Source organism: Rattus rattus, chromosome 8, assembly GCF_011064425.1.
Source record: "Rattus rattus isolate New Zealand chromosome 8, Rrattus_CSIRO_v1, whole genome shotgun sequence".
In the NCBI taxonomy this organism is placed as follows: Eukaryota; Metazoa; Chordata; class Mammalia; order Rodentia; family Muridae; genus Rattus; species Rattus rattus.
Window position 1 is genome coordinate 104,592,067 of NC_046161.1, and position 14,999 is coordinate 104,607,065.

The 14,999-nt window shown below is 46.1% G+C and overlaps 1 protein-coding gene across 20 annotated transcripts in view; it reads left to right on the plus strand.

Moving 5' to 3' along the window:
* Window positions 1-10,801: 10,801 nt before the first annotated feature.
* The window catches only part of Clasp2 (cytoplasmic linker associated protein 2), a 182,605-nt gene continuing 178,407 nt past the window's right edge, over window positions 10,802-14,999 (plus strand). For 9 of the 20 annotated variants that reach the window (XM_032910953.1, XM_032910954.1, XM_032910955.1 and 6 more), the window contains exon 1: window positions 10,802-11,163. In XM_032910953.1, the coding sequence (XP_032766844.1) occupies window positions 10,969-11,163 (195 nt within the window). In that variant the 5' untranslated portion in view covers window positions 10,802-10,968. The remainder of the gene's footprint in view (window positions 11,164-14,999) is intronic. The other 11 variants (XM_032910949.1, XM_032910950.1, XM_032910959.1 and 8 more) reach the window with 2 other exon arrangements.

Below are 14,999 nucleotides of genomic sequence, written 5' to 3' on the forward strand. Positions count from 1 at the left end.
CAGATTGCTGACTGAAGACCAGGAATCCAGCAGAGGCAGCCAGCGGATCATGAGCCCACAGCTCCACAGGGAGTACACGGCGATCTCGGCCAGGACTCGAGTTTCCTTCTCCCTGGGGTGGGGGGTGGGGGTGGAATATGAACAGGCCAATCTTAGCTGGATCTGTCTGAAAACTAACCATACCTGGGATGGGAAGTGCACATCGCATCTTTGCAAGATGCCTTTATAGAGCAACATCCAATCAAGAAAACACCAGAAAAGCGAACCACACAAAACCCACAAAATTCAGCAAGAGTGTATGTGTGAGATCTAGAGCAGGAAGATCAAGAGTTCCAGGCCAGTCTGGGGTTACACAGCAGGATCCTGTCATAAAACAAAGCATGGGAGGGTGTCTTAGTTACGGTTTTACTGCTGTGAACAGACACCATGACCAAGTCTTATAAAGTACATTTAATTGGGGCTGGCTTACAGGTTCAGAGGTTCAGTCCGTTATCATCAAGGCAGGAGCATGGCAGCGTCCAGGCAGGAATGGTGCAGGAGTAGCGGAGAGTTCTACATCTTCATCTGAAGGCTGCTAGTGAAAGACTGACTTCCAGACAGCTAGGATGAGGGTCTTAAAGCCCACACCCACAGTGACACACCTACTCCAACAAGGCCACACCCACTCCAACAAGTCCACACCTACTCTAACAAGGCCACACCTACTCCAACAAGGCCACGCCTTCTAATAGCGCCACCCACTGGGCGGAACGCATAAAAACCCTAACAGAAGGTGTAAGGATACTAGTTGGATCCACTACTATGTAACATTTTTTAAATAACAATTTGCTAAGACAGGGGCCATGCTACAACCACACAGAAAGCTCCTCTAAAAACCTTAATAATTAGTCATGGATCTAATAAGTGGGTTCACTTAAGCCCCTTCTGCTGCATAGCTGCCCTGAGACCGGCGCTGATCCAAGCTGCTATACGCCTATGGTAAAATTGCTGGCTGCAGTTGCATTTCCCATGATGCATAGATCTATTCTACTTTTTCTGTTAAGTTTCTGGCATTAGCTGGGTGTAGTAGCACACTCTTCCAATCCCAGTATCTGGGAGCCTGAGGCAGGAGGATCTCAAGTGGGAAGTCAGCCTAGGCTATGTAGTAATGTCCCCAACCCCCAAAACAAAGCAAAAGAGCACTTCGATGTTAAGGAAAGCGATTATGCAAGATTATTGAGGGCTGGTGACATGGCACAGTGGATACAATGTTCCTGTTTGGGTGTGCTGCTCCCGAAGCCAGGGGAGAATGACAGGCGTCCTGCTACTCTCTCTTACTCCCTTGAGACAGGATCTTTGACTTGATCTGGAGCTTATCCAGGAAGCCCAGCATTTCTTCTGCATGGGATTACACCTGACTTTTTTTTCCGTTGGTGTTAGGGATTTGAACTTGTATCCTCTCTCCAGCCCATCTGGGCTCTTTTTTTTTTTTTTTTTTTTTTTTTTTAGCCAAAATTTTATTTATTCATTTCTTGCATTTGACGTACTCCTCGATGACTGGGCTCTTCTTTTTTTTTTTTTTTTTTAAAGTTTTTTTTTTTTTTTTTTTTTTTTTTTTTTTGGTTTTTTTTTTTCGGAGCTGGGGACCGAACCCAGGGCCTTGTGCTTCCTAGGTAAGCGCTCTACCGCTGAGCTAAATCCCCAGCCCGGGCTCTTCTAATAAGAGCGATTTCAGCCAATTTGCTTTCTCTGTGACCATCCTCCACCCTCTGACCCTTGTGACCACAGTTAGGACAATTAAACATTTTCCTTTGGTCAGGGCATGAATCACACCAGGAGTGCCTCACTATCATGATTTCACGTGACCCCAACCACCTCCTAATATTCATATGGGGCTTTTGGGCTTTGGTGTGAATATGGAGGAAAGGCCTGAGAACTGTCATCTGGTGGTGTGGGCTTCGATCCACATATAAAGGCTTGGGAATCCAACCACCTGTGGCGGAAGTTCAAGTCTGGGTCTAAAGGCCAGAGACCAACGTCAAACGCTTTAAGTGGAGAGCAGACGCTGCCATACTCACTCTCTGTTCTCTTCAGGCCCTCAGCTGATTGGGCGAAGCTCTCCTGTTAGGGAGTAGGGAGGGCAAAGCTTCTTCCTTCACCAATCCCTGGTTTGTACATAAACCCATCTAGGGACGTTAACAGCTACACTTAGAATAAGCACCTGACCTGATAGCTTTGGTACCCTGTGGCCTGGTCAAGTTGACACAAAGCAAACTCCACGGGCCCCATTTTATTTCAGGCTTAGCTGTTATACGTGTGTGGGTGTTGAGATGTGCACTCATGTTTGTGTGGGTGTCATACGCAAGTGCGAACGTGCCTGTGTGTGGAGGCCAGATGCTAGTGTCCGGTGTCCTCAATTGCTTCTGTCTCCGTTTTGAAACAGGGTCTCTGACTGACTGCAAGGCTCAGTGATTTGGCTAGACTAGCTGTTCATCAGGGATTAGGGATTCCCCACTCCACCTTGGAAGCATAGGATTACAGACGCAAACCACCAAACTTGCCTTTTACCTGTTATCTGGGAATTGAACTCATGCCCCAGCAAACATGTTACCAACTGGATCCTCTCTCTGACTCTGAGGCATTGTTAAACTTTGTGCCATACGACTCATGCTTGGTCATATCTTTTTGCTGGTGGGGGCTGTACTTCTAGAATCCAGATGCTCCAGTGCATGGATACATTGTTGTTTTTTGAGATAAGATCTGATTGTATACTCTTGGATGCCATGGGGCTCTCTGTGTAGGTCAGGCTGACCTCAAACTCACAGAGATCCCACCTGCCTCAGAGTCCTCGGTGCTGGGATTAAAGGCTGCTGGTATGAGTGAAGCTTTAAACTGCTTTATTATGTATGTAAGATAATCATTAAGTAGATGCCCCAGAAGCTGATAAAGAACTAGATCAATACATGAGTAGGCTACCTTTTATTTTTCCTTTTTTTTTTTTTTGAGAAAGCTCTTTTTTTTTTAAAGATTTATTTATTTTATTTGTATGAGTACACTGTTGCTATCTTTTAGACACACCAGAAGAGGGCTTCGGATTCGGTGACAGATGGTTGTGAACCACCATGTGGTTGCTGGGATTTGAACTCAGGACCTCAGGAAGAACAGTCAGTGCTCTTAACCGCTGAGCCATCTCCCCAGCCTGAGAAAGCTCTTGAATGTAGCTCAGGGTACCCTCAATCTCTATCTTGGGTTAGCGTTTCAAGTGCTGGGATTACCAGCACATGCCACCAGGCCCCAAGAGTACTATTAATGAAACTCCTTACACCCTAGCACTTAGGAGGCAGAGGCAGGTGGATCTCTGAGTGTGAGGCCATGAATTGGAGGCCAGCCTAGTCTACACAGGGTAACCCTGTCTGAAAAAAACAAAAATAAAACTCATGATATACTCTTGTCTTTCCCGAGTGCTGGGCTTGCAGGTTTATGGCACTGTGCCCAGCAGCAGGTAGGATAGATAGTGTTGCAAGCAGCAGAAACACGAGTTTAGGCAGAGAAGTAACTGCAGTGCTTGGAGAGGTGGTAGCTCAGGTTTGCAGCTCCTTTCAGTTAGACCGAGTGGTCCAGCAACGAGGGCCTTGGATCTCCATACCAGGCTGGATGTAAGTTACTCAAATTTTAAAGAGATCCATTTTCCCTAATGACCCTAGCAGAGAAGTCCAAGGGATAAACTAGCTTTGTTTAGAACCAGCTATTAAACAACCACTACAACCACATGGTCAGGACTTACTCATTATTAGAACGTGACCATGTGTCCCCAACATCGTCAGAGAAGAAAGAAGGACTCCGGCTGCCAACATAACCACAAGAATAACCCCCCAAAATAACCAGCTCTGTTTTCCTGTGTCAGTAAGAGCTAAAACTGAGGCATTCAGGTCAAACCAAGCAGCTCCCTTACCCTCTTGGCAACCCAATGGAGGGTGGTTTTCTTTTCTTTCTTGTCTTTTGTTTTTTTTCTTTTCTGAGTTTTTTTTTTTTTTTTTTTTTTGGAGCTGAGGACTGAACCCAGGGTCTTGCGCTTGCTAGGCAAGCGTTCTACCACTGGGCTACATCCCCAACCCCCTTTTCTGAGTTTTTTACTTCATTTTGTTTTGAGGCAGCGTTTCTGTGTGTAACCCTGGCTGTCCTGGAACTCACTTTGTGAAGATCAGGCTGGCATAGAACTCAAGAGATCTGCCTGTCTTTCCCTCTTGAGTGTTGAAATTAAAGATGTGTACCAGCTCTGGATTTTTTAAAAATCTCTCTCCCTACCTCCTGCCCCCACCCCTTCTGTGTGTCTGTGTGTGTACATGGTGTGTGTGTGGAATATGTTCTCTCTAGAAGACAATGAAGGGTGGTAGTCCGCGCTTTTCACTTTGTTTCAGAGCAGCCTCTGTTATTTTTCTTTGTGTACACCAGACTAGATGGATTTTATTGCTGTGAAGAGACACCATGACTAAGGCAACTGTTATAAAGGAAAACATTTGAGGCTGGCTTTCAGTGGCAGAGGTTTAGTCCATTGTGTTATGGTGGGAAACGCAGCAGCATGCAGGCAAACATGTGCTGGAGGAGGAGCTGAGAGTTCTCATCCTGATCCAAAGGCAGCAAGGGGAGAATGTGTGCCACATTGCCATGGAATAGGAGACCTCAAAGCAGGCGTCCACAGTGACATACTTTCTCCTACAAGGCCACGCCTACTCCAACAAGGCCACGCCTCCTAATAGGGCCAACCCCTATGGGCCAAGCATTCACACCGAAGTCTATAGAGGTACCACAGTGACCCACAAACTTCCGGGATTCCCGTCTCCGTCTTCATCTCCCTATAGGAATGCTGGGACTACAGATGTGCCCACTTGCTGTCTGTCCAGCTTTCATGTGTTCTAAGGCTTACTTTTACCCACTGAGCTCTTTCCTACCCATCACCCATCTCTGGAGTTTCAAAAGGCCACATTTACCTTTTGCTACCCTTCCCCAAAAGCATAGAAAGAACTCTTTGCAACAAAGTATTCTGGGACAGAATTGAGCTATTCTGGAATTCTGTCATATATTTGGTTTCATCTCTACATATGCCCATACATTTGTTTCTAGAAAATTCAGTGTGCCAAAGACTTTTTTTAAAAAGGGTCCCACTGTGTAGCCCTGCCCTGCCAGGAACTCACTATGAACACATTAGGCAAGCATTGCCACCTTCTGCCTACCAAACTTGCTGGCATTACAGGTGTGCATTACTACACCCAGCTACGATTTATGTTCCTGGAAAATGATTTTTAGTATTTATTTTATCAGCTAATACCTCTATAGACGTCTCCATTACACATTAACAATTGCCAGCAGGGAAGAACTGGTCCCAGCACTTGTTAGCTGTGGTGAGGGAGAGATGCCCCGCCCCCACTTGCCACCTGCTGCAGGCAAGAGAGCTGGCCCTGGTGGCTAAGGAGCTGGTGAGCCAGCCCTAGGGGCAGGAGAGCAGAAGTGGCCCCACTCCTTGCTGGTTGCAGCATTGGCCGAGGTAGGGCAGTGCTGCTCAGTTACCCAAGGCCCAATCCAGGGCTTTGAGTTGGCCCACCCAAGCCCTGCCCTCCATTTATGAACTGCTGGAGCTCATGAAGGGACCAGTTCTGCAGATCTAAAGCTGCAGGGTTTCCAGGATGCAGGGCAATAGGATATTCAAGAGGTTAAATTAAAAATTAACAATTGCCTTGTTAATAACATATTCATCTAAATGTAAGGAGGCTTTGATTATGTATGATCCTGAATATATATTTAGATGTCATTTTTACAAGAAAACAACTTTTCAGATTGGCAACTTGTTTTGTCCTAAACAAATTTAGAAATATCATCTAAAGTGTCACGAAACTAACTTCTTTCCTTCCTTCCTTCCTCTTCAATTTCCCAAGGTAATTAAAAATCAGTATCAAAGTTTTGAGCAATTTTAAGTTGAGCTGTATATTTTATCGTGTTTAGTCAGAGTATTCTGTTCTTGAAAAACAGCCACCAGAGTTTCCTTAGACACTTGCATAATTTGATTTAAATGTCACTTTTTTTGTTGTTGTTCCTGAGGAACAGTTCTGGCAATGCAGCCCAGGGTGGCTCAAAAGCTGACTTGTAGCCCAGGATGGTCTCAATTCTCTGATTCAGCCCCCCAAATTCTGACAGTAAAGTTATGTGTCACCATATTGATTTTAAATGCACTTTTTTTCGCAAATACTCTGCCACTAAGCTAAATTTCTTAAATGTCACATTGTTTTTTATTTTGTGTATATGAGTTTTTGCCTGCTTGTATGTCTGTGTACTACCCGTGTGCCTAGGGACTGAGAAGGCCAGAAGAGAACAGTGGATACCCCCTGGAACTGGAGTTTCTGACAGTTGTGAGCAACAATATGGGTTCTAGGAACTAAACCCAGGTCCTCTGGAAAGGCAGTCAGCACTCAACTGCTGAGCCATCTCTCCAACCCCCTAACATACTACTTTTTCATTAATTCATTTATTCACTTTATATCTCAATATCCCCCTTCCTCCAAGTACCCCCTCCCACAATTCCTCCCCCTGCCCCTCCTCTTCTCCTCTGAGAGGGAGGAGTCCCCTTCCTGGGTGTCACTCTACCCTGGCACATCAAGTCTCTGCAGGAGTAGGCACAGCCAGACAAGCCAGGCCAATTAGGGGACCAGGATCCACGGACAGGTAACAGAGTCAGGGACAGCCCCCGCTCCAGCTGTTGGAGGACCCACACGAAGATCAAGGTGCACATCAACTACATATGTGCGGGGTCTAGGTCTTTGGTTGGTGATTCAGTCTCTGGGAACTTCCAAGGGTACAGGAAGTTGACTCTGTTGGTCTTCCTGTGGAGTCCTTGTCCTCTTTGGGTCCCTCAATCCTTCCCTTGACTCTTCCACAAGACTCCTCGAGCTCCATCCAATGTTTGGCCGTGGGTCTCTGCATCTGTTTCAGTCAGCTGCTGGGTGGAGCCCCTAAGAAGAAAGTTATGCCAGGATCTGGGCTGCAAGAGTAGCAGAGCATTGTTAGTAATGTTAGAGATTGGTTCTTGCCCATGGGATTGGTCTCAGTTTGGGTATTTTTTAAGCATTTCCAAAGCAAGGATGAGAACTTATTAGATTTCTGAAAAACAAACTGTAAAGACGCCACCTCACCGCGTGGACAGGAGACTTCCTGAGAGTCTACAAGGACCCACCGATCTCATGTTAAAAACTTCCACTTTATGAAAGATCATTTTAAAAACATTTTGTAACAAAAAAAAAAAAAAACCCTACAAAGTCCTGTAAATAAAATCCTGTCCCCGTTGCCTGCAAATGAATGTTTTAAGCAGCAGGTTTCCATTTCATTTAGCGGAGCTTTCCGATTAAAATTTACTAAAAAGTTTGAGCTGCACTTTGGCTCGCCTGACTTGCTGTATTGGCTATGTTGCTAGCAGCAGGCGGCCGCACTCTGGACGGCCTAGAACAAGGGTACCATTCATCATCTCTCACATCCCAGCAGGGCAGGAGCTTGAGAGACTCCCCCACTTATTTGGCTCTGGTTCTTTCCTGAGGTGACAGCTAAGACAGCAGCCAAGGCTGTGATTGTCTGAAGGCCACGGGGAGGCTTCAAGGTCATCTGGCTTTCACCAAGCAGCAGCCGTCCTGATTGTCTTGACAGGGCAGCTGGCTTCCTCTCAAGAATTACCGAGGAAGAGACAAGTTGAAGCTATTTCCATAGCCATCTTTCGTTCTCATAGGTCAGCTACGCTCACTACAGAGAGCAGTCCTCCCGAGAGCATAGGAATCTACAGGTGAAGATGGGGGGCCATGTTGGAGGTTGATGAGTTATGTTTACTGTTATATTGTATTTTCACGTGGGAACATGCACAGCTCCGTGCTTTGGCCATGTCCCCTTCCCTCCTTAGTAAATAATGGAATAAAAAATTGACAACAAAACAAAATGGAACCTTCAGCCCTGAGTGCGGATTCAGCATTTTTAACATTCCTGTTTCTGAAACTGAAATGTTGGGGTTGAGATCTTTTCCTGAAGAGGTGCTTAAAATCCTTCTGTCCAGCAGTTAGCTCAGAATCTTAAAAAAAAAAAATCCAGTCAAGGGTGTTTTTCAACTGAAGGGCTACATGGAGTCCTGCACGCCGGCACACAGTGAGAGGGCCAATCCAAACCACTGTTGATGTGGAGATGTGACAAGAGGAGCCCACAGCCCCCAGTGTTTCAACTCAGCGGCTGTTTTGGTTCTGTCATCTTACCCAGGCCCTTTCCCGTCCAGGCAAGTGTTCTACCACTGAGTGACATCCCTACTTTTGTCCTCACCGAGTCATTTTATTGTTATTTCGACAAGAATTCTACTGTGTGGCTACGACACATCTATTTCCTAGTGTGCCAACATCGGTGTTGTTTCCAGTTGGGCTGTGCCAAATTTTGAGTAAGCCACTCCCATTGTTCCCTAATACCCCACCCAGGAGAGAACACAATGCCTTTCTTGGTGGACATTTGTTGAAAACAAGACTTCAAACTAGTCGTGTGCTCACTTCTTTCCTAGCTTTTGTATGGAAAATACTCCCATTAGAAAAAAATTTCCTCAGAGTTTCCACTATTTTCACAAATATCTAATAGGCCAGGAAGTCAGTCTCCTGTCTTGTTGAGAATAGACATGTGCTCCTGGGTACATTCTAGTGACTGGTCATGACGGGATTCTCAGGTTATCATTTTCTTTTCTAAAATTCCATCCAATCCTTTCATTTCCCTGCACCTTTGTGCTTTTAAAGATTTATGTGTATGGCTATATTTCCTGCGTATCTATATATGCACTGCGTGTATGCCTATTGGCCAAGGAGACTAAAAGAGAGTGTTAGATCCCCTAGAACTGGAGTTACAGACAACTGTGGCTTGCCATGTCGGTGCTGGGACTCAAGCCTGGGTCTCTGCAAAAACAAGTGCTCTTGACCACTGAGTAATTTCTCTATCTACTGTTTTGTTTTGAGAGAAGATCTCAGTAGCCTAGGCTGGTCTTGAACTCCTGACCCTCCTGCTGCCCATGTGCTAGGATTACAGGAGTGCTCCACCAAGAGAAAGACAGTTCTAAATAGCAACATTCAAAGCAACACCTGCATTATTTAAGGAATGGTATTTTAAAAATTAAAAAAAAAAACTTTTTTTTTTGGTTCTTTCTTTCGGAGCTGGGGACCGAACCCAGGGCCTTGCACTTCCTAGGCAAGCGCTCTACCACTGAGCTAAATCCCCAACCCCCCCAAAAAAAAACTTTTAAAAATACTTATTTTATGTGCTTTTTAATGTGTATGAGCATTTTATATATGTGTGCCATGGGTATGCCTGGTGCCTTTGGAAGTCAAAAAGGGCATTAGATCTTCTGGAATTGTAGGTAGATGGTGGTGAGCTGCCATGTGGATACTGGGAATCGAACCTGGGTCATCTGCAAGAGGAAACCTGATGTCTCTGCCTCCAAGGGCATCCAAACTCAGGATGGAAATATGGAAATAATTATAAAAACCATGAACAACCCAGATGCCTATTGCTATATGAATGGATCAACAAGCCAGAGTATAAAAAAGTATAGAAAAGATAAGTATAAAAAAGATAGAGACCTTAAAGATACACACTTCATGGAAAGAAATACCAACATTTTGCTATGAGAAGTTAGACTCAAAGAATACAGCAGCAGATTGAGCCCTACGGATACTGAGATCAGAGTTAAAGAAATTGGGAGTGGGGAAGGAAAGGAAAAAGAACACAATGTAGAGTTATATAATTTAAAAAAGGGAAAATTACCCTACCATGTTAGAAATAAATTTAGAATGCAAGACACCAAGGGAGAAGGATCAAGAGTCCCAGACTAGTTCAAGTTTCTCAGCTAAACCTATTCTCAACAACACTGGGCTGGAGAGAAGGCTCAGCAGTTAAGGACTTGTTGCTTTTGCAGAGAACCCAAGTTCGGTTCCCACTACCCACATCAGGTGGCTAACAGCTGCCTGTAACTCCAGATCTGACTTCCTTTTTTGTTTTCTGTAAGCAAGCACATGTGTGCAAGTGTGCACATGGTGCGCGCACACACACTCAGGTGCACACATATACACATAAAATAAATCTTATAAATTAACAGCCCCAGCCATCCCAAAACAAAACTCGAGTTTTGTGGTTCAGGCTTGAGAGGTAGGGCCAGAAGTTTAAGATCATCTTCTGCTATAGGGTAAGTTCGTGGACATCCTGTACTATAGAAATCCCTATCCAAACAAAATCTTCCTAGGGCAGATTAGAGGCAGTAGGTTAGAGCGGTCTGGGAACTCTCCGGAGTGAGGTTGGGAGGTGAAAGTGAGTCAACAGAAATGTGGATCCATTTGCAAAAACTCGGTATTAACTAGAAGAAACAGAAAGTCTTCCAGGGCGACTGTGTGGGCGGCTGCAGGAAGGGACAGCCAGGCCTTTGCCGAGGAAGAATACGACCCGTGTATTCCGGTTTTAAAAGACGGCAGAGGCGGGGCAGGGAGAGAACAAGTACCAGAAAGTTTTCTTTTAGTCTTGATGATGGAGGCGGGGCGAAACGCCGGAGACGCCGGGATTCACACAGGGGCTTTCTGGGGTCGCCCACGCGAGTCAACCCACACGGCCCCGACCGCCCAACGCTCCGGTCCTCAGTAACGCCACAGGCCGCAGCCCACGAGGGGCTAGGGCGCGCCGGGAGGCCGGGAGGGCGGGCGCGTCGCTCTGACGTCACGCGCGCGCTGACGTCGCCGGCAGCCGCAGCCTCTGAAGCGGGGCTGGGACCGGGGGGCGCCGAGTTTGATTAGTTTAGGGGGGCCGTCCCCCGCCGGCCGCCGCGCCCCAGGGAGCGGCGCCTCTGGGTGGCGGGCGCGTCCCGGAGTCTTCACCGCCGCGAATCGGCGGTGCTGCGAGGAAAGTTGGCGGCGGAGGGGCGAGGGCGGCTGAGGGGCGGCGGGCGCGGCCATGGAGCCCCGCGGCGCCGAGTACTTCTGCGCCCAAGTGCTGCAGAAGGACGTGAGCGGCCGGCTGCAGGCGGGCGAGGAGCTGCTGCTTTACCTCGGCGCGCCCGGCGCCATCCCGGACCTGGAGGACGACCCGAGCCGCCTGGCCAAGATAGTGGACGCGCTCACCGGCTGGGTGGGCTCGAGCAACTACCGGGTGAGCGGCGGTGCGAACGGGCGCGCGGCCGGGGCGGGCGGGCGCGCTCCTCGCCGCGGCGCTTTAACTCTGGCGCGCTGCCGCCGGGGTCCCGGATCGCGCTGGCATCGCCCCTCGGCTTGGGGTACGGCCGCAGGCGGCTGCTCGGTGACACGTTGCGGTGCTGCTTGGCGCTTCGCAAAGTGGTAACTTGTGGCCAAAGGCTTAAAGACTTTGTAACGTTTGTACACGCCCGTGGGGAACGCCTGCGCTGAGACAGGGCGTTTGTGTACAGCGTGAAGTTGGACAGTCAAGTTCATCTCTTCCGAGTGGTTTCTGTTTTACTTAATCTCCAGTTTCTTTTCTCTCTCCCCGTTCTTCCTCTCCTTTCTCTTTTCCTTTTGGTATCCCTTCTTTTTGCTTCTCTCTCTCCTTTCCTCCGTCTTTCTCTCCCCCTCTCCCTCCTCTCTTTTCCTCTTTCCCTTCCCTTCCTCCCTCTTTTCTTTCGTAGTCTTTACGTGAAGGTTGTGATCTCCCCAAAGCACCTCACCGTTAGCGCGTTAGCGCTTATTCGGGTCCTTCGCATGGAGGGTCCTTCGCTCATCCCATGACATTTATTCACTTTTTCCCCGTAATTGACAGCAGAAAGCCATTAAACGTTCATCTGTTCTCTTGTTTTCACGCACTTGGGGACGAACGCAGATTTGAAACACCATGCAGTATCAGGTTTACTTGATGCTGCAAACAAAGTGGGGAGGAGTGGGGTGAGGTACAAGGAGTAATGGGTGTCCTGTTGGCATCAGGGAGTTGTTAGGTAGTCACCGATGGAGATTAGTAAATATCCTGTAATTAGCTGGAATTGATGGCCGTTACTTTTCTTTTTAGTCTTCTGGTGGCAGTATTGCTTTAGAATGCAGGCAGGAATTTCCCCTGGATGGAACGGGTTCTTAGTTATATATCCAGCAAATAGGCTGTACTTTGGAAGTTTTTATCTATAGAGACAAGAAAAACAAACTGTACAGTTAAGCAGACTTAATGATGAGACCTATAGGAGTTGTAGGATGGTTAGACTTACCAAGATTTAAAATAAAGTTTTCCTAGCATATATTATCAACCACATATAATGGGTTTCACTGTGGCATCTTCGTATGTATGTTTAATGTACTTTGTCCACATTCACACTCACTGCTATTTCCCACTCTTGCTGTTTCCATATAGTTCCACTCTACCTTTGTGTCATATATATGTATATATATAAAATGAATCAGTAAGCTTAGTTAGGGTTATTTAAAGGAGCATGAGTGAAGGGACCGATACAGGAACAACATGGGCATCTTTCTAGTGGCTACATCACTGAAAGAAATGTTTCCCCCATAGATAATGTTTGAGGCCAAATTAGACTATATAATGAGGCCCTGTCTCCAGTAAATAAATAAATAAATAAATAAATAAATAAAGAGAGATGGGGTTTGGGAAAGCTAATATTTACTAAAATACAGGGAGTATTAATTTCTTTTGAAGAAATTAGCTAGCCACCTTACTGTGTAAGCGCGCACATGTTTGCTCATGGCTGTTTTGTGCTATGTTGCAGCATTGGCTGTTGTGGGAAGTCAGCCCTTTCGTAATGTTTGCTCACCTTCAGAGAAAGCTGCTGGGCTTCATTCTCCATACTGACAGTGGATTGCCTTTGAGCCTTTGCCGTCAGATGTCTGTCATAGTGATACCACAGTTTCCAACTCTTCTGTCATCTCCAAGAGTCCTTCCAGGAAGTATCTGATGTTCACACGTTTTCTCCATGTTCCTTCCAAGATACCGTAGCATGAGGCCGCTTGAGCAGTTGGCAGCACCACAGGCCTTATGGCTCAGTCTAAGCACTTTCTGGTAGCACTGTTCATTAGTCTTTATTTCTGGTGCATGAATGAGTCACCCGTCTTCCTTAGGTCAGTTCCTTGGCTCTGCCATTAGATGCCACGCCTTCTTCTCTACTCAAGGACACTCATCACTCAGTTTTCTCTCTTTCAGAAATTTTAGCATAAAACCTTTTCTAATGTTTGTTAGAGGCATTCTATTCTTTTTTTTTTTAAAGTTTATTTTATTTATTTTATGTATGAGTGCTCTGCTGCATGTGTACCTGCATGTCAGAAGAGGGCATCAGATCCTTGTATAGACGACTGAACCACCATCTGGGAATTGAACTCAGGACCTCTGGAAGAGCAGCCAGTACTCTTAACCACTGAGCCATCCCTCCAGCCCCGAGGCATTCTATTCTAATGAGCCTGTTGTTGGGTTTTCTTTGTTCACTTACTTAGTGATACAAGCTCTCATTTTTCACTATGTAGCCCTGGCTAGCATGGGACTCACTGTCAGGGTTGACGGGACACAAGTTTTTAGAATTTTAAATATTCATAGCGATCATGTTTCTAGTTTAATTTTTTTTTTTTTTATTCTTTTTTTTCGGAGCTGGGGACCGACCCCAGGGCCTTGTGCTTGCTAGGCAAGTGCTCTACCACTGAGCTAAATCCCCAACCCCTAGTTTAATTTTTTTAAGATTTATTTATTTTATATATGAGCACACTGTAGTTGTCTCAGACACACCAAAAGAGGGCATCAGATCCCATTACAGATGGTTTTGAGCCACCATGTGGTTGCTGGAAATTGAACTCAGGACCTCTGGAAGAGCAGCCCGTGCTCTTAACCTCTGAGCCATCTCTCCAGCCCTCACAGCTAGAGTATAATTAGTATGGTGTTAAGACAAAGTTGAAAGCCGCTGGATATACAGACGTACAGGGTTTATTTTGTTTATTTTTTTGAGACAGGTTTTCATAGGGCTTAGGCTGGCCTCAAACTTACTGTACATCTAAGGCCATGTGATCCTATTTTAAATGTGGTAGGGTTTATATGAGGAACAGTCCTTTAATCCTTGGTGGGAAAGGAAAAGAATAGCAGAAGAAGCCCTTGGTAGCAAGGGCTGGCTTGGTAGCAGTGACAGTGCTGTGATTTTTTTTTTTCTGTTTCTTTTTCTTTCCTCCTCCTCACCTTCCTCCTTTTCCTCTTCCTCACCTTCCTCCTCTCTCTCTTTTTTTTTTTTTTTTTTTGAGACAGGATGTGGTGGTTTGAATGAGAATGTCCCCCTTAGGCTAATATATTTGAGCACTTGAGTACTCCATCTCCAGTTGGTAGACTATTGAGGAAGGATTAGGAGGGGTAGGGGTGTGTTTGTGTCCGTGTGTTTGTGTGTCTGTGTGTCCTTGTTGGAGCAGGTGTGTCACTGAGGGTGGGCTTCGATGTTTCACCAACCCATACCAGCCCTAGTCTCACCTTTCTCCCAGTTTTCAGGTCAGGATACAAGCCCTCAGCACCATGCCTATCTGCTTCCTGCTCTGATGTTCACAGACTAATCTTCTGAAACTGTAAGCAAGCCTTTGAGTGAATGCTTCCTTCTATAAATTGCTTTGGCTGTGGTTTTTCTTCATAACTGAGTAACTAAGACACAGGTCTCTGTAGCCCTGGCTGGTCAGGAACTCACAGATCTAACAGTTTGAGTTCTGGAGTTAGAGGTGTGTACCACCAGCTAACCATTTGACATGTAATTTGGGGTAGGTCCAGGAGGACTTTGTTTTGGGTTGGTGTGAGGCTTGAGAGGAATAGTAATTAGGGATGCTACCTTCTTGAGCAGTAGGCTAGGCATGCTGCCTGCTGAGTTTGGTTGTGACTAGGTTATGTTGGAAAGATGTTTGGTATCAAAGTTAAAATGTTGAGATGGTTGGGGTCTCAGATCTGGTTGGAGAAGTCATAACTAGAGACTTAAGCTCAGATGGGAGTAGTATATGTGTGATACATGTACTTTGGTATTTGAG